The sequence below is a fragment of the Equus asinus genome, chromosome 11 (assembly GCF_041296235.1).
Source record: "Equus asinus isolate D_3611 breed Donkey chromosome 11, EquAss-T2T_v2, whole genome shotgun sequence".
Lineage (NCBI taxonomy): Eukaryota > Metazoa > Chordata > Mammalia > Perissodactyla > Equidae > Equus > Equus asinus.
This window is the reverse complement of record NC_091800.1, coordinates 32,415,949-32,434,993: the sequence shown is the minus strand read 5'-3', so window position 1 is coordinate 32,434,993 and position 19,045 is coordinate 32,415,949. Positions and strand designations below refer to the sequence as shown.

Genomic DNA, 19,045 nt, shown 5'->3' with positions numbered 1-19,045 from the left:
CACCTTTCGCCCACTAACTCTGTCTTCTTTTCCCTCCTACAATTTTCTTTCAAAATCATATCATTATTTAGTGAAAGGACACACACCAGAAACCAGAATTATTGTAACTCAGTTCAATCTTCTTTCCACTACACAATATTTTTTATCTCCCCGGATTAAAAAAATAACAATTCAATCTAGTTTTAAGTTGCTTATTACTTGCTATATTCTTTTCTCTCTCTCTCTCCTTTTTGGTGGATTTTCTGCTTATATTTTATTTTAAAAATATTTGGAATAGGTTCACTGATAAAGCTGAAAACAAGCCCTGTCAATAAAATCTATTTGATTAAAAGCTACCCCTGAACCAGTATTCTGACCACATAAAACTAAATAGTCCACAAAGTGTATTCAAGGAAGGCAAGGAGACTAATATTATACTTGTTCCATATTTTTGAGTTCCTTGTCTCATACCTGAGATTCACATGGTTTATTGTTTCTCCTTGTGAGATATTTTAGCTTCTTGTTAGACATGAGCTTAGCCTCTACATATTTTTCTTCTAATTTAAGAGCCTTTATGTCGATGAAATCAGCTCCCAGAATATAATGTTCATCACTCTCTGTCCACAAAATATCTATTAATTCATGTTTATATAGCATTAGTCACTTTAAAAATAAATTTTGCATGGTTTCGTTACCTTTTAAGGAGAGGAGAGATAAGAGAAGGAGGAACAGAAACAAAACTGGCTTATAAAAGGGCCTGTAAGGAAGTATTCTTAAATTGTACTAGGAGAAAAATAAACGATTAAAACATCTTAAGAGGCTACAGGTCTTATCCTCTTACCTGTGCAGCTGCATATATTCTCGGGGTCTGTTGAGCAGGTGAAGGAATCTGTCAACAATCTTGTTTTTTCCTACGCCCTGTAATTACAGAGAAATTATTAAACAAACGGAGACTTTTGTCTAGAGGTAAAATAAACCAGAAGAATCTTTTACCAAAACCTACTTTCTCAAAATTGTACTGTTTTAGCCTATTGTTTTAATGAAAACGAAACTAGCAAACATATACAGCACATTTCTATGACATAAAAGCTTTTTAAAAAAATTTACTTGCAGGGGCCGACCCCATGGCCAAGTGGTTAAGATTGTGCACTCTGCTTAGGTGGCCTAGGGTTTCACCAGTTCAGATCTTGGGTGCGGACCTAAACCTGCTCATCAGATCATGCTGAGGCAGCGTCCCACACAGCAGAATGAGAGGGACCTACAACTAGGATACACAACCATGTGCCGGGGGGCTTTAGGGAGAAGAAGAAAAGAAAAAGATTGGCAGCGGGTATTAGATGAGGGCCAATCTTTACAAAAAGGAAAAAAATTTACTTCTAAATATGCTAGTTCTAAACTCTTATTTCAAAGGAAACTCATAGATTATTTTTAGTCTTCTACAACTTGTTTTTCTGTTCTATAATTTTACATCGAAGTGTAGACATTACAGCAGAATATTGTCTATTTCAGATTTGAAGAATGGCATCAAAGGTGATAAAGTAAGTATAAAAACAATAATTTTTTCAATCAGTTCTTCAGAAATACAGTTTTCAGTTACAGAAAGATAAATATAATACTCTATTTTTTCTGTTTTAATCAAACTCTCATTTCTACTTTTACTCTACTTTCCACTCCTTTAAAAACTTAGAAATGTAAAATTATAACCAGAGCCTATTAATGAGTCTCAATTACATGTACTTTAAATGCCCTCATTTCCTTACCACTTACTGTTGCTGAGAGTTGCTGTCCTTTTGTAGAAGACACTGCTAAAAATGGAATCCACTCCCCTGCTATTTTCCCCACTTCAAAGGTTTCATTTAGAGGTGGACTATTCTACTCATGGAATGTAAATCTTTTAACAAGTGGGATATGTGGGAAGACTAGAGGTGATTTAAAAAGGTGAGTTCTGTATCATATATTATAGCAATAGATAACACTTATTGATTTCTTATACTATACCAGGCACTATGCTAAGTATTCTCACATGTTATTTCATTTAATCATTACAACAGTTCCATGAGGTAGTTATTATGATTATTCCAACCTCACAAATCAAGGAACCAAGGCTCAGAAAAGTTAAGTGACATGATTACAGTCACACAGCTAATCATAGTGGAGCCTAGATTCAAATCCAGATCTGTCTGATGCTGATGCTGATGCTTTTAGTCTCAACATTACAGACTGTATTTTTTCAGTTTGAAATTAATTTAGGTAACCTGGACCTGGAAAGAATTACGTCTTTTCCCACTTCTAGAAATCCATCCTGAAGAAATAATTAGGCAGACCAGGGAAATGCATGGTGCCTAGCAGCAAGAGCAGAAGCCCAATAAAGGGAAGCAAGCATTACTATTGGTATTTCTGCTACATACTCAAATATCTTATGAAGAAAAGCATTCTACAAGCACCAAAGATAGAAATTTAAATTAACTGAATGGGTACTTATTGAGCATCATCTTTGTCCCGGCACTGTGATAATTCCTCTAGGATAAACAAATTCTCAAAGGAAATAAGAGAATTTGTCCCTCACAATTCTCAAAGCCGGATAAGACATGTACATGTGGAGAATAGAAGACAAGTCAATAGTGTACATAAACAACTGTTAGCTTATGTGACATAGCTTCTATTAGGCTTAGAAGCTCTCTCTTCTCTTTGGTCCATTAAATATGTCACCAAATGATAGATGCAAGAGAGATTAAGGGGACTGGAAGGATTACCAACTGCTTTATAAATAAGACAGAGGTATGAAGCACACACAGACAGTAGCAGGCAATTAAGATCCACTGTTCATCATTGAACCAGAGAAAAACACAATGAAATAAATGTTTAAAGAAGATCAATATGGGAGAGTGACGTCAGCATTATGGTGGAATGAGTCATTCCCTTTGTCTCCCCTCTAAGTTACAACCAGTCAGACATCCAGTGACCAAGAAAGGACTCCCTGTATAGCAAACCAGAATGCCTGGTGATGCTTGCATCTATATATGTGAAGGTGGGGAGACGAAACCTCCAGTAGGCCATGGAACTAGGGGAGCAGCCCCCTCCCTCTGCTTTGGCAGTGGCAATCCAAAATGCAGATTCTTACATTGGCGCACATGCCAGTGACTACCAGCTGCAAGGTCAAACATGGCACTCATGGCTTGGCCCTGCCTTACACCCACCAGTGGTGGCTGGCACATGTCCTGAGGTTTCAGGACACAGAGTGGAGTCGGTGACTCAACCTGGCCCCTCTCCCTCCCCCAGCAGTGGCACTGGTCTTTCCAGCAGTGGGGACTACATTCAAGGCGTAAATTTCCCAGGCAGGGTTGGGTGCCCTAATCCAAGGCTCCAGAGCAGGCCACCACTGTGCGACCCAGAACAACAACCAGAGGCTTTGGCCCCTGCCCCTCCCAGCGGTGGTGAATGGTGCACATGTCTGAGGCTTCAGGACACAGAGCAGAGTCGGCAATCCAACCTGGCTCCCTCTCCATCCCCTGGCAGTGGCACTGGTCTCCCCAGCAGTGGGAACAGCAACAAAACCGTGGATTTCAATGGCAGGAGCAGGGTATCCTGATCTGAGGTCTCAAAAAGCACAGTGGTGGGCACTGGTAACCAGAGATTGTCGGGCCAGCAACAACATTTCTGGCTTAGTCCCTACTCTCCAAGCCGTGGCACCTGCAACCTGAGGCTTCAGGAACCACAGCAGAACCTGAGATCCAGCACCCATTGGCAGCATCCCAGACAATGGCTCTATCAGCAGCAGGAGCTGCATACTAGAACCAATGCTCTCAACTGGAACAGTGACATCTTTGAACCCAGCACCCCTGACAGCAGTGCTGCCAGAACCCCCAGATAACTCAGGAGCAGCAGCAAAGGTGGGGCATGGAGCAGCACCACCTGAGCCCATGGAAAGCCTGTAGAGAGCAAGAGGGGGAACATGAGACCCAGGTGACCCCAGAAGCAATAGAATTGCTCACAGCCTGGTGACCCCAGTGGCAACACCTGAAACTATAGTGACTTCAAAAGCAGCAAGGCACCAACAACCTCAGAGGCACAAGCAGCACAAGGAGACCACTGATGAGGCCCCTAGCAATGACAGTGGAGGTTGGAAAGGACAAGCTCTCAAATACAACCAGAAGCAGCTCAGAAAAAAAATAATCAAGGTCATACTCTAATAAGAAAGGTGGTTACTACCACAAATGTGCAGGCAGAGGATCAATTCCTAAAACACCATGAAGAAACATGGTTACACAGCAGAAAAGAAGGAGAATGACAGCTCTCGAGAAACCAAAATTAAAGTCAGGGAATATTAAAATCTGACTCACAGAGAATTCAAAATAGCTGTCACAAAAAACTCAACAAATTACAAGAAAACTCAGAAAGACAGTTAAATGAGCTCAGGAATAAAATTAAGGAACAGAAGGAATATTTCACCAAAGAGATTAAAGCTCTTAAAAAAAAAAACTAAACAGAAATTGTGGACATGAAAAACACAACTAATGAGATAAAAAATAATGCAGAAATCATAAAAAATAGAATAGAACTTCTGGAGGAGAAAATCAATGAGCTTGAGGATAGAATGCTAGAAATGATCCAGGAGGAGGAGGAGAGAGAACTAAGATTTTTTCAAAATGAAGAAATTCTTTGAGAAATATACAACTCAATCAAGAAAAGTGACATAATGATTATAGGTATCTCAGAGGAAGAAGAGAGGGAAAAGGAGAGCTTATTCAAAGAAATAATAGCTGACAACTTCCCAACCTGGGGAAGAAACTAGACACACAAGTACACGAAGCTAATAGAACTCCCAATTCTACCCATGCAAAAAGACTTTCTCCAAGGCATATAATATTAAAACTGTCAAAAGACAATGACAAAGAAAGAATATTAAGGGCAGCAAGAGAGAAGAAAAAAAACCTAAAAAGGAACCCACATCGGGCTTTCAGCAGCAACCTTACAGGCTGGTAAAAAGTGGAAAGATATATTCAAAATACTGAAAGACAAAACCTGTCAGCCAAGAATACTCTATACAGTGAAATTACCCTTTAGATAAGAAAGAGAAATCAAAGCTTTCCCAGACAAACAAAAGCTGAGGGAGTTTATTGCCACTACACCTGCCTTACAACAAATGAAGAGGGAGCCCTCCTTTCTGATACCAAGAGGCAAAGGTTTACAAAGCTTTGAGCAAGGTGATAAATACACAAAATCAGAAAATTGCAGCTCTACATCACAACAAGTTAGCAAACAACTATAAAATAAAGGATAAAGGGAAATAAAGCATCAAAAATAACTATACTTCAATTTGGTCACAAATTCATAACACAAAAAAGAATAATTAGTGACAACAAAGACATAGAAGGAGAAGAGGAAAGAGATGGTATCTGCATAGGCTAATGGAGATAAGAGTCTATCAGAAAATGGACTATCTCATCTGTGAGAACTTTTATATAAACCTCACAGTAACTACAAAAAAAAAAATCACAGCAGAGTCACAAATCATAAATAAAGAGAAAAGTGAGAAAAACATCACAGAAAACCACCAAACTGAAATGGCAGGCAGAAATGCTAGGGAAAAGAAACAATGGAAATATAGAACAACCAGAGAGCAAGAGACAAAATGGCAGTATTAAGCCCTCATATATCAATAATCACTCTAAATGTAAATGGATTGAATTCACCAATCAAAAGACACAGAGTGGTTGGATGGATTAAAAAACAAGACCTAGCAATATGCTACCTCCAGGAAACACATGTCAGCTCTAAAGAAAAACATAGGCAACGGATGTAAGAAGATACTCTGGGCAAATGGCAAGCAAAAGAAAGCAAGTGTTGCCATATTTATATTAGATAAAGTAGACTTCAAAATATAAATGATAATGAGAGACAAAGATGGCCATTATATAATGATAAAGGGACATTCCATCAAGATGACATAACACTTAATATATATGCACCTAAGACAGGAGCACCACGGTATATAAACCAACTATTAACAGCCCTCAAGGGAGAAACTGACAGCAACACAATAATAGTAGGGGACCTTACATGCTACTTACATCTATGGATAGATCATCCAGATAGAAAGCCAACAAGGGAACAGTAGCCTTAAATGAAACAATAGACCAGATGGACTTAATAGAGCTATATAGAACATTCCATTCAACAAAACAGCAGAATGCACATTCTTCTCAAGTGCACAGGGAACACTCTCAAAGGTAGATCATATGGTGCAAAACAAGGCAAGCCTCAATAAATTTAAGACTGAAATTATATCAAGGATCTTTTCCAAGCAAAGTACTAAGAAACTAGAAATCAACTACAAGAAAAAATCTGGGAAAGTCACAAATATGTGGAGACTAAGCAACATGCACCTGAACAACTGTTGGATCAATGAAGAAATCAAAGGAGAAATCAAAAAATACCTAGAGATAAATGAAAATGAAAATACAACATCCAAAACTTACAGGATGCAGCAAAAGTGGTACCAAGAGGGAAATTTATAGCAACCCAGGCCTACCTCAAGAAATAAGAAAAAGCTCAAATAAACAAGATTACCCTAAAGCTAAAAGAACTAGAAAAAGAAGAACAACCAAAGGCAAAAGTCAGTAGAAGGAAAGAAATAATAAAAATCAGAGCAGAAATAAACAAAATAGAGACTAAAAAAAACCAGAAAGGATCAATGAAACTAAGAGCCGGTTCTTTGAGAAGAGAAAAAAAATTGGACAAATTCTTAGCCAGACTCATTAAGAACAAAAGAGAGAAGACTCAAATAAATAAAATCAGAAACAAGAGGAGAAATTACAATGGATATCACAGAAATATAAAGGATTATAAGAGAATACAATGAAAAGCTATATGCCGAGAAACTAGATGACCCAGAAGAAATCAATAAAGTTTTAGAGTCAAACAACCTCCCAAAACTGAATCAAGAAGAAATAGAGAATCTGAATAGACCCACCACAAGTAAAGAGATTGAACAGCTATCAAAAACCTCCCAAAAAACAAAAGTCCAGGACAAGACAGCTTCTCTGGTGAATTCTACCAAACATTCAAAGAAGATTTAATTCCTATCATTCTCAAACCATTCCAAAAAAATTAAAGAGGATGGGATGCTTCCTAACTCATTTTACGAAGCCAACAGTACCCTGATACCAAAACCAGACAAGGACAACACAAAAAAGGAAAATTACGTGCCAATATCACTGATGAACACAGATGCAAAAATCCTCAACAAAATATTAGCAAGTCAAATACAACAATACACTTAAAGGATTATACACCATGATCAAAAGGGATTTATTCCAGGGATGGAGAGATGGTTCAATGTCAGCAAATCAATCAATGTGATACACCACATTAACAAAATGAAGAATAAAAATCACATGGCCATCTCAATAGATGCAGAGAAAGCATTTGAAAGATCCAACATCTATTTATGATTAAAAACAAAATGGGTATAGAAGGAAAATACCTCAACATAAAAGCCATACATGACAAACCCACAACCAACATCATACTCAATGGAGAAAAACTGAAAGCCATTCCTCTGAGAATAGGAAGAAGACAAGGATGCTCACTCTTGCCACTTTTATTCAACACAGTAATGGAAATTTTAGTCAGAGCAATTAGGCAAGCAAAGGAAATAAAAGGGACCCATATTGGAAAGGAAGAAGTGAAACTCTATTTGTGGATGACATGATTCTATATAGGGAAAACCCTAAAGAATCCACCAAAAAACTATTAGAAATAATCAACCAATAGAGTAAAGTTGCAGGATACCAAATCAACATACAAAAATCAGTTCCCTTTCTATACATCAATAACAATTTAGCAGAAAGAGAAGTCAAGAATACAATCCCATTTCAATCACAACAAAAAGAATAATACCTAGGAATAAATTTAACCAAAGAATTTGAAAGAAAGATCTGTGTGCTGAAAACTTAAGACATTATTGAAAGAAATCAAAGAAGACATAAAGAAATGGAAAGATATTCCATGCTCATGGATTGGAAGAATAAACATAGGTAAAATGTCCACATCACCTAAAGCAATCTACAGATCTGATGCAATCTCAATAAGAATCCGAATGACATTCTTCATGGAAACAGAACAAAGAATCCTAAAATTTATATGGAACAACAAAAGACTCCAAATAGCCAAAGGAATCCTGAGAAAAAAGAACAAAGCTGGAGGTATCACACTCCCTGATTTTAAATTATACTACAAACTTATAGCAATCAAAGCAGCATGATAGTGGCCCAAAACCACACACAGATCAATGGAACAGAATTGAGAGCCCAGAAATAAAACCACATGTCTATGGACAGCTAATCTTTGACAAAGGAGTCAAGAACACACAATGGAGAAAAGACAATCTTTTCAATAAATGGTCTTGGGAAAACTGGACAGCCACATGCAAAGAATGAAAGTAGACCATTATTTTACACCATATGTAAAAGATTAACTCAAAACGGATTAAAGACTTGAATGTAAGACTTGAAACCATAAAACTCTTAGAAGAAAATATAGGCAGTACACTGTTTGACATCGGTCCTAGAAGGATCTTTTTGAATACCAGGTGTACTTATGCAAAGGAAACAAAAGAAAAAATAAGCAAATAGGACTACATCAGATGAAAAAGCTTCTGCAAAGCAAAGGAAACTATCAACAAAATGAAAAGACAACCCACCAACTGGGAGAAAATATTTGCAAATCATATACTTGACAACGGGTTAATTTCCAAACTATAGAAAGAACTCATGCAACTCAAAAACAAAAAAATGCACAACCTGATCAAAAAAAGGGAAGAGGATATGAACAGACATTCTTCCAAAGAAGATACTCAGATGGCCAACAGGAACATGAAAAGAGGTTCACCATCACTAATTATTAGGGAAATGCAAACCAAAACTACAATAAGATATCACCTCATGCTCGTCAGAATGGCTATAACTAACAAGACATGAAATAACAAGCATTGGAGAGGATGTAGAGAAAAGAGAACCCTCATACACTGTTGGTGGGAAGGCAAACTCGTGCAGCCTCTACGGAAAATAGCATGGAGATTTCTCAAAAAAAAAAAATTAAAAATAGGGGCTGGGCTGGTGGCGTAGTGCTTAAGTTTGTGTGCTCTGCTTTGGTGGCCTGGGGTTCACAGGTTTGGATGCCGGCTGTGGACCTAGCACTGCTCATCATGCCATGCTGTGGCAGTGTCCCACATAAAAAGTTAGAGGAAAATTGGCACAGATGTTAGCTCAGCGACAATCTTCCTCAAGCAAAAAGAGGAAGATTGGCAATAGATGTTAGCTCAGGGCCAATCTTCTTCATTAAAAAAACCCCTAAAAATAGAAATACCATATGATCCAGCTATCCCACTACTAGGTGTTTATCTGAAGAATATGAAATCAATAATTCAAAAAGATTTATGCATGCTTATGTTCATTGCAGCACAACAGCCAGGACACAGAAGGAACCCAAAAGCCCATCAATGGATGAATGGATAAAGATGATGTGATTATATGCACAATGGAATAGTACTCAGTCATAGAAAAAGACAAAATCATGCCATTTGTGACAACACGGATGGACCTTGAGGATATTACGCTAGGTGGAATAAATCAGAGAAAGACAAATAGCATATGATTTCACTCATGTGCAACATAAACACATAGATAAGAACAGATTAGTGGTTACCAGAGGAAAAAGGGGTAAAGGGGCACATGTGTATGGTGATGCATAAAAACTAGACCATTGGTGGTGAACACAATGCAATCTAGACAGAAACTGAAAGATAATAATGTACACCTGAAATTTACACAATGTTAAAAGCCAATATGACCTCAATAAAATGTAAAAAAAAGAGATCAATTTGGCGATGCTATACAAAATACACTGACAAGTGGAGAGATTCACATCCAGGAGATTATTTATTGGTTCAGCATACAAACAAATACTTGCTGAGTGCTGGCATGTGTCAGGAGAGACAGTAATGAACAAGAAAGATAAGTGTTCTGCTCTTAGGGAGCTTCCATTCCAGAAGTATAGAGACAGACAGATTGGAAGGTAAATTAGAAAAGTAGATAGAAAGGTAGCATGATATAATTAGACAACTAAATAAAGAAGAAAATTATCAAATAGTGATAAGTTCACTACAGACAATTAAGAGAGGGTGAGGTGATACTGACTGGGTGGCGATTTCACACTGATTTAGATGTGAAGACTTTTCCTTAGGTAGCTTCTAAGCAAAGACCTGAGTGATAAGGGGCACTGCTATGAAGATTACAAAAAGGGGCATTCCAGGAGAAGAGTTGCTACAGCTGATCACCTAAAGTGGGAATAAATTTGGAATATTTGAGGAACAGCCTGTGTGTTCAAGTGTTGTGTGTGAAAAGAGAATGTTCAAGAAGACATAAAAGTAAGCAGGGTCTGATCAAGTAGAGTTTTGCAAGCCAAGGTGAAGAAGTGGGGTTTTATTCTCAGTGTGATGGGGAGCCCTTGCAAGGTTTTCAGCAGAGTTAGTGACATGAACTAACACAGATTCTAAAAACATCAGTTTGGTTTAGGTGTGGAGAGTGAATCGTAAGGGAGGGGGTAGGATGGAAACTGGGAAACCAGCTGGAATGCTACTGCAAGAGTCCAGGTGAGAGATGGTGGTGGCTTGGATTAAGGGGTTATAAATGGAGAAGGATGGATTCATGCTGTTTTGTAAGTAGAATTGATAGAACTTGCTGATGGATTGCACATGGGAGGATGAAGAAAGAGAAGGATCAAAGATTTCTTCGAGATAATTCCTTGAGCAAAAGGATAACAAAGACTAGGTGAGCATGGTGAGATTGCTCCTTTGTTAAGAAGGAAAATCAGGAGCTAACTTTATCTTTCTCCAAAGCATTTATTACCATTTAACATTCTATCAATTTATTTATTTATAAGTTGTCTTTCTCCCCTCATTAGAAATGAAGCGCCTTGAGAAGCTTGTTTTGTTCACTGTTGCATCCCCACTGCCTACAACAGTGCTGGCACAAAGTAGGTACTCTGATATTTGTTAAATGAATTAATTATACCTCCATCTCCCCAGTTGTTTAAGGCAGAAACCTCAGTCATTCTCAGTACTTCCCAATCTACCTCTCAAAGTCAAGTCATAACTAATCCTTCTCATTTCTACCTCCAAAATATATCTCAAGTCTGTCAAACTTCTCTGGAACCATCTTAAACCAAAGGAACATCCTATCTTGTCTAGAAGAGTGCTTCTCAAGCTTTGATGAACAAACGAATCACCATTGACATCTTGTTAAAATGCAGATTGATTCAGTAGGTCTGGAGTGGGACCTGACATTCTACATTCTAACAAGTACCCAAGTGATGCCAACGCTGCTGGTCCACAGACCATACTTTGAGTAGCAGGAATCTAGATGACTGCAGTAGTCTCACAACTAAGCCACCTACATTCACTCATGCTATTTTCAACTTTTTTCCACACTGCAGCATGAGTAATCTTCTTAACACATAAATTAGATCATTCATTTTTCTGCTCAAACCCATTTAACAGCTTCTCACTACATTTAGAATAAATTTGGAAATCCTTTCTATGGTCCTTAAGCTCCACATGCAACAGCTCTACCCATCCCTCTAGCCCACCTGTGTCACTCTCTTCCTCTCAAACGCTGTTCCAGTCACACTCAACTTCCTACAGTCCGTACAGATTCTGAGCTCTTTCCCACCTCAGGGGCTTTGCATATGTAGGTCCTTCTGCTTGGGGAGCTTTTATCTCACGCAACATCCCAGCAATTCTTCTTTCTTCAGGTCTCAACTCACTTCCTCACAAAGACCTTTTCTGATCTCCCAATGTAAGTCAGGTCCCCTCTCATCTCCCCTACTAACCTGTATTTCTCCTTCGTAAGCATAAATACATTTACATGTGTGACAACTTAATGTCTTTCTTATCCACTGTTCTGTGAACTGAAAGTGCCACAGGGAAAGGGTCCATGCCTGTATCCCCAGAGGCCAGCACAGAGCCTGACACAAAGACTGCATTCAATAAATACTATCAAATGAATGAGTGAATACAAAGAATTTGGAAAGTACTGGAAAAGGGGTACAAATCTCAGTAAAGTATAAACCATGACCATGTTAACAAGCATAATGAATAATGGAAACTGATGAGTTATAAACTTGTGAAAGCTGGAGAAGTTTTGTGAATGATCCAATTTATCCATTTCACCCATAAAGGATTCAAGGCTATCAGAGCTGACTGTCAAACTGACCAATTCACTAAAGTAAGAACAATAATAGGCCATTTCATCTTCTAGGAATCTTTTCAAAATCTAACTGGATTTCTCCCAAAATAGTTTCAAGCCAGCATAGAAACATAAAGTAGGAAAATCACATTTTCATATTTGCATTTATGTTACACAGCTATGCAAGCTTTAAAAGCCATGCTTCAATAGACATAAAATTTTAAATAAATTCATATGAGTAAAATGTGTGTTAATATATCATCTCTGTTAAGTTCAACAAGCCTAGAGAAAAGCAAATATCATAAATGCATTGTAATGTCAGGAATACAAAATATTTCCTGAAAGAAACAAGTCATGAACAGCTACCATCAGGGAGTTTCTGCTCCCTCGCCACCTCCAAAGGTATTGAGTCAGTCATGCTTTTTCAAACTCCTCTGAGCAATGCACTCTTAGGTGCTTACAAGTCCCATAAATGTAGGATGAAATGTGAAGTTCCCAGCTGACACTAAGAAGCTCTTTTGCTGTGTCTTCTTTAAGGGTTAGGGTCTTCAAAACTTCAACCTCAGCTGTCTTCTTGCTCCACATACTCTCTCTGGGAAATCTCACCCACTCCCATGAGTTAAGTTATCACATTTGGCTCACACTTCTTTCCTAAGCTGCAGTTCAGATCCCCTATCCCGAACAGTCAATTGAACTTCTGCACTAGATGTTCACACCGAACTCATTATGCTCCCATCCAAACCCACTCTTCTTTCTTTTTAACCCCAATATAGCAGTATTGCCATGTACTCAGGTGTTCACTGAATGAACCTTGAAATATTTTTGACTACTCCATTTTTTCCCCTAAACTCATTCAAAGTGTCACTAAAATCTTTATAGTTTATACCTGAAGAATTTTTATTTCTTTTCTTCCCAGTCCTTTTTTCTCTCTTTCCTTCCTTCCTTCTTTTCCTCCTTCGTTTCTTCCCTCTCTCCCTCCCTCCCTTGCTTGCTCCCTTCTCTAATTCCTCAACTATTTTAGTACCTAATGTTACTAGCTGAGCAGGATACAATGGTAAATGAAGTAGTTACAGCCCCTGGCCATACTCACAGCTTACAATCTAGAAGGAAATGCAGACAATTAAGCAAATATAATAGATACACATGTGATAAGCATTATGCTGTGGGGCATCCAAGATGTTTGAAGATTTAACCTAAGGCCACCACACACAGTGATATTTAAGTTGAGATGTCAAGGAATTAAAGAAGTAAAGAGAAGGAGGAGAAAGGGGAGTGTTCTAGATAGAGAAAACCATATGTATAAAGAACTGTGGGTAACAGTAAGCTGGAGGGCTGGATACCTCTGAGAGAAGTTCAAGGCTAGGGCAGGGGGAACGATGGGACCGGTAAGAAACAAGGCTAGAATAGTAGGCAGGGTCTAGCTCTGGTAAAGCCTTGGAAGTCATTTAAAAGAGTTTAGACCATTTCCTAAAAGCACTGAGAAGCCATTGAAGTAGAGGAGTAATAGGATCAGATTTTGGTTTTCGGAAAATCACTAGTGGAATGGTCTGGCAGACAGTAAGAATGAAAGCAAAGGAAAGTAGCTTGGAAATGCCTTAAAAATTTCAGGCAGGAGACGATGTGGCTTAAACTAAGGAGCAGAGAGAAATGGATGGATTTAAGAAATACTTAGGGGAAAGGACTAACAGGACTTGGTGATAGATTGGATATGGGGATGAGGAGATGGAGACGTCAAAATTTCTGTCTTGGGCAACAGGGTGGAAGGTGGTGCCACTTACTGACATGAAATAGGGGAGAAGTGAATTTGCTGGATAGGGGAGGGAAGTCTAGTTTAAAAAAAGACAGTTTAATTTTGGACTTGTTTACTTTGAAGTGCCTGCTTCCCACATCAGTTCCTTCCTCTTCAATTCACTGTCACTACACAAGGGCAGCCCACCATCTTGCCCAGACTCCTAGAAAGGGTCCTATTTGGTTTCCTACCTCTGGACTCACAACAGGCCAGGCCACAATTTGTTTAGTTATTTTTCTAAAACAGAGATCTCATTAGGTCATTTCCAACTTCATTTTAAAAGCTGATAGTTCCTTCGAGGAAATGCTAAAAGCATAGCCTAGGAAGGAATTTCTGTAAATATCTTGAGCAAAAGGAAACAGTTTTAGCAATCTCCTATTTCCAATCATAGTTTTTGCCTAGAACAGAAAATCCTAGGAATTACTTTAATTGAATAAATACATAAATAGTAGCTTATCTTTCCATTATAAAAGTTACACATACTCATTTTTCCCATTGGGAGATTTAGAAAACAAAACATTACCCAATGTGCAACTGCTAAAACAAATTTGATATCATTTTCATTTTGTTCCTGTGCATATTTATCCTTACTTATCAGTCATTATTTTGTATATACAATTTGTATCCTTTAACAAAAATTAACATGAAATAAATAGTTTTAACATCATTATTGCCTCTTACTGAGGATAATATTTAGTGAGTGAACATTTTAAAAAGGAGAAGAAACCTGTGGAATGAGGGATCCTAAAAAATACTAACTGTCTCATGAGAATGGCGGGACTTTTATCATTACTGTTCCATCCCACTGTGTTCTTCATGACAATATACTGGAAAGTAGGACCTTCAGGAGTCAGATGGTCCTTTAACTACAGGGTTAAGAAAAGTAGGGAATATGTTAAGCTCCACAGATAGGAATGAAATCAACGACAGGAAGTAAACATGCTTCCAGTTTCTGTGAGAGAAAAGATCAGGGACTGTGACTTTAAGAACTTTGAAGGATTCTGGGATTCTTATAACTTCCTCAGGTTTATTATTTTAGTTACCCTGTTTCCTCAGAGAGATTAGCAGTAAAAATCCTTTAAAGAAAAAAGAACTTCCGGGCTTGTCTTCCTGGACAAGAAGAAAATACAGAACTTGGGAAACTATCCACATCTCTTCAAGGAGGAGAAGGAGAAAGGAGGACAGAAGGAGAAAAGGTCTTAAAGGAGTGGAGAGCAGGCAAGAGAAAATGAGTCTAGGAATGGGATTTGGGCGAAGAGTAACTGTCGTGGGACGGAAATGGTGAAGGATCCCCACCACAGCAGATAAACCTGCAAGCCGTCTATGTCAGCTCTCTGCAAGTCTCACTCAGACATGTTCCTAATCAGCCAACCGTCTCCACAACCTTTGTGCTTCCACATTTTTGCTCACAGCATTTGTCCTGACTAGAATAGCCCATCCTTCCCCATCTATCTGCCATTGTCCACTCACCCCATAGTGTTCTGATAAAATATCCCTGCTTCTCTGAAGCTTTGCCTGACTCTCCCATTGTCTTCTCTCCTTCAACTCTGAGTACCAGAATGGTTTCCTCCTTCGGGTTCCTAAACCATCATCTTTCACAGCACTCACCACACTGCACTCTAGAAATGTGTCAGGTGCTTCGGCAAAAAGACATGTTCCTTGAGGCCAGGATTGGCTCCCTATTCATGTCCCTCTCACCAGGATCTCACATATAACCTGCAGGTAATGACTGTTAAAATTAGAGAGAAAAAGGGAAGAAAAGGAAAGGGAAGTTATGCGATTTGCTCTTGCTACAGGAGGTAGAAACCTCTTCCAGGAACTGTCTGCTGCCTTTGTGCAAACAAAAAGGAGGAAACTAACACGTGTGGAGCCCTCTGCTGTAAGTGTGCATGCCCTTTCGGTGCTTAATCACTTGAATCCTCACACCGGCCATGCAAGTGGCAGATAACGTACCTATTTTGGAGAGAAGCAAACTTAAGTTCTCAGCAGTTAAGAACGCTGCACACAACGGGATTTTGAAGGCAAATCCATCCTGACTCAACAGATTGGGCTGTTTTCTGTTTCCTCATACTGCAGAACAGAATGCCAGGAGGCAGCCTCCCTGAACAGATCTACATGAGTTTATATCCTCACCCATCACAGAGTCAAAGTCAGTCACTCCAGGATTATAAATGGACTCCAAGTGAGTGAGTGCCCCTGCCAGTGTTCAGCTTTCCCTCATGCTCTCTGAAATATCTTAATTTCGGGCCTTCCTTCCAGTTCCCCCTAAATTCTTTAATAACTTTCATAGAGTTAGATCAGTTTGTATGATGTTAAGAGACGTTTTTTGCATAGTGTCCTAATTTCCTTTTTTGGAAAGATACTATAAGAATGTCATTAAGAAATACCAACTGCAGTCAAGAAAACTAACCCTATAGTAAAATCAGGAGAAATAAATTGCAGTTGCTTTCTTTAACCTTTAAATTCGATCAAATATTGAACCTTCTAATGCTTTGCTTAAAAAGCCTGAAAATCTACTTACTATACTAGCAATTAGGAGACTTGGGCCATGAACCCTGCTTCATCTCTCTCGGGTGGAGCTTTCTCCCACCACCTGAGCCTAGGTTTGCTCATCTGAACAGAGGCCTAGACACGCTGATTTCCAAGCATTATCTGATTCTAGTATTTTTAATGCTATAAGAAAGAAAGAGATTGTTGCTATGTGATCACTGGAAATTGCTTATTTTCCAAATTCTCTCAGTGAACATGCATTACTTATATAATCAGAAAAAAATATTAAAACTGAATAGTAAACAATCCTAAACATTTGCATGAATGGGTTTCCTGTAAGAGAAGGAACAAACAGTGCCTAGAAGTCAGATGAGAAGACACACACTTGAATTGCACTATTAGTTTGCATGGCTCTAAAACACACTTACTTGTAAAACTTCCTGTCAAAGTCATAACCTCCTTTTCAAACAGGAATAATAAAATCCACAGCCCTGCAATTTCTCTTTGAAGTAGTGTGTTACTATAAATGGCAAAGATATACCCTTGGGGAGTTTGGTCATTACGTATGACCAAAGGAGCCATGACAAATATCGTGGGGAAAAAAATGCAATGTGTCTGGGGCCGGCCCAGGGGCGTAATGGTTAAGTGTGTGCACTACGCTTCAGCAGCCCAGGGTTCACAGATTCAGATCCTGGGCATGGACCTACATACCTCTCATCAAGCCACACTGTGGCAGTGTCCCACATACAAAACAGAGGAAGACTGGCACAGATGTTAACTCAGCAACAATCTCCCTCAAGCAAAAAGAGGAAGACTGGCAACAGATGTTAGCTCAGGGACAATCTTCCTCACCAAAAAAAATGAAGAAGTCTGTTACCTAATCGTCCAATATTAACATAAATTCAGTAATTATTTTTCTCTCATAAACAAAGCAAAATCATTAGGTGTGTCAATGTTCTCCAAGTTTGACTGAAGCAGTGCAGTTTTCCAGGACACTGACAATCATACTATTATCTTTTCAAAACCAGTTTGGCAAAAGAAAAAATATCAATGTGTCTGCAAGAACAAAATACAGATTCAAAATAAATACAAGAAACATGTTCACTAAGAAACACTGGATGGAAAACTAAAATGGTAGAGAGAACACGGCAGAATGGCAAAGAATGTCCAGACTGTAATTCAGGCAAATTCACTAAGAAAGGGGTTTTAGAAGGGAAGGAAAATAATATGAAATAAAGCTGAGTATCATTATATTTGATGAAACCAAGTACTTCAGAGCCTTGGGACTCCCAGGCTGCTGGAGCTACCAGAAGCACAGCATGCTTAGTTTCAAATTCCCTCCTGTCACTGCCAGCTGGGGACACAAGCAAGACAATTTCTGGACAAACTGTTCAGTTCCTCTGCAGATATTAGACAATTATGCTGGCATAGCAACATGGAATATTTCTGATGTTGCACAATAGCAATCTGCCAAGGCTAGGTTCAAATTCACACATTCCTTAATTTGGGTAATAAAATATTCACAGTATCATAATATTAAATAATTCAACAAACATTTACTAAGCCTCTATCAGGAGAAAAATGAAGTCCATGATCACAGTAAACCTATAATTAATAGATGGAATGAGATACAAAGAATTATATAGTAACAATGTGCATAGAGTCCTGCTTAGTTGGCACTAAACATACGTTAACTGATGTTCATTATGTATAAAAGATTTCAAAATCAAAGACTATGGAAGTCAGAAAAGAAAGCAGTTATTTCTACCCTGGAAAAAACGGGCATAGTTTAATTTCATTGTATAAATTAACATAGAACTTAAATCAGCATAATGAAATTTACTCTAGAAAATGTTTTCTTATCAGAACTTCATCAATATTGGTATAATTCAGAATAAAGTGTTTATATTTATGAAAACTGGAAAATTCCTCTCAAGATAAAGAGAAAAGGAGAGTATATCTTTCCTCTTTCAAAGAGACTTGGGAGGCACATCAACTAAATCCAATGCAGATTTTGTTTGGAAGCTGACTGAAACAAACGAGCTGTAAAATGATACTTTTTTTTTTATTGAGGTAACACTGGTTTATAACATTATATAAATTTCAGGTGTACATCATTATATTTCAGTTTCTGCATAGACTACATCATGTTCACCACCCATAAACTAACTGCCATCCATCACTATATGCAAGTGCCCTATTACTCCTTTCACCCTCCTCTCTCCCTCTTCTCTGATAACCACCAATCTAATCTCTGTATCTATGTGTTTGTTTGTTGTTGTTGTTGATGTTTTTATCTTCCACTTCTGAGTGAAATCAGATGGTATTTCACTTACCATAATACCTGTGAGGTCCATTATGTTGTTGCAAATGCCAAGATTTCATCTTTTTTATTGTTGAGTAGTATTCCACTGTGTATATATACCACATCTTTATCCATTCACCCATTGATGGGCACTTAAGTTGTTTCCAAGTCTTGTCTATCGTGAATAATGCTGCAATGAACACATAGGTGCATATATCTTTTTGAATTATTGAC

The 19,045-nt window shown here is 38.3% G+C and overlaps 1 protein-coding gene across 2 annotated transcripts in view; it reads right to left on the bottom strand.

The window, feature by feature from the left end:
• The window catches only part of VWA8 (von Willebrand factor A domain containing 8), a 357,448-nt gene that overhangs the window by 181,110 nt on the left and 157,293 nt on the right, over nucleotides 1-19,045 (bottom strand). For both annotated transcript variants that reach the window (XR_011492999.1, XM_014866869.3), the window contains exon 21: nucleotides 821-897. Coding sequence is in view for 1 of the 2 variants with exons in the window: in XM_014866869.3 (XP_014722355.3) it covers nucleotides 821-897 (77 nt within the window). In the remaining variant the exon portion in view is untranslated. The remainder of the gene's footprint in view (nucleotides 1-820; nucleotides 898-19,045) is intronic.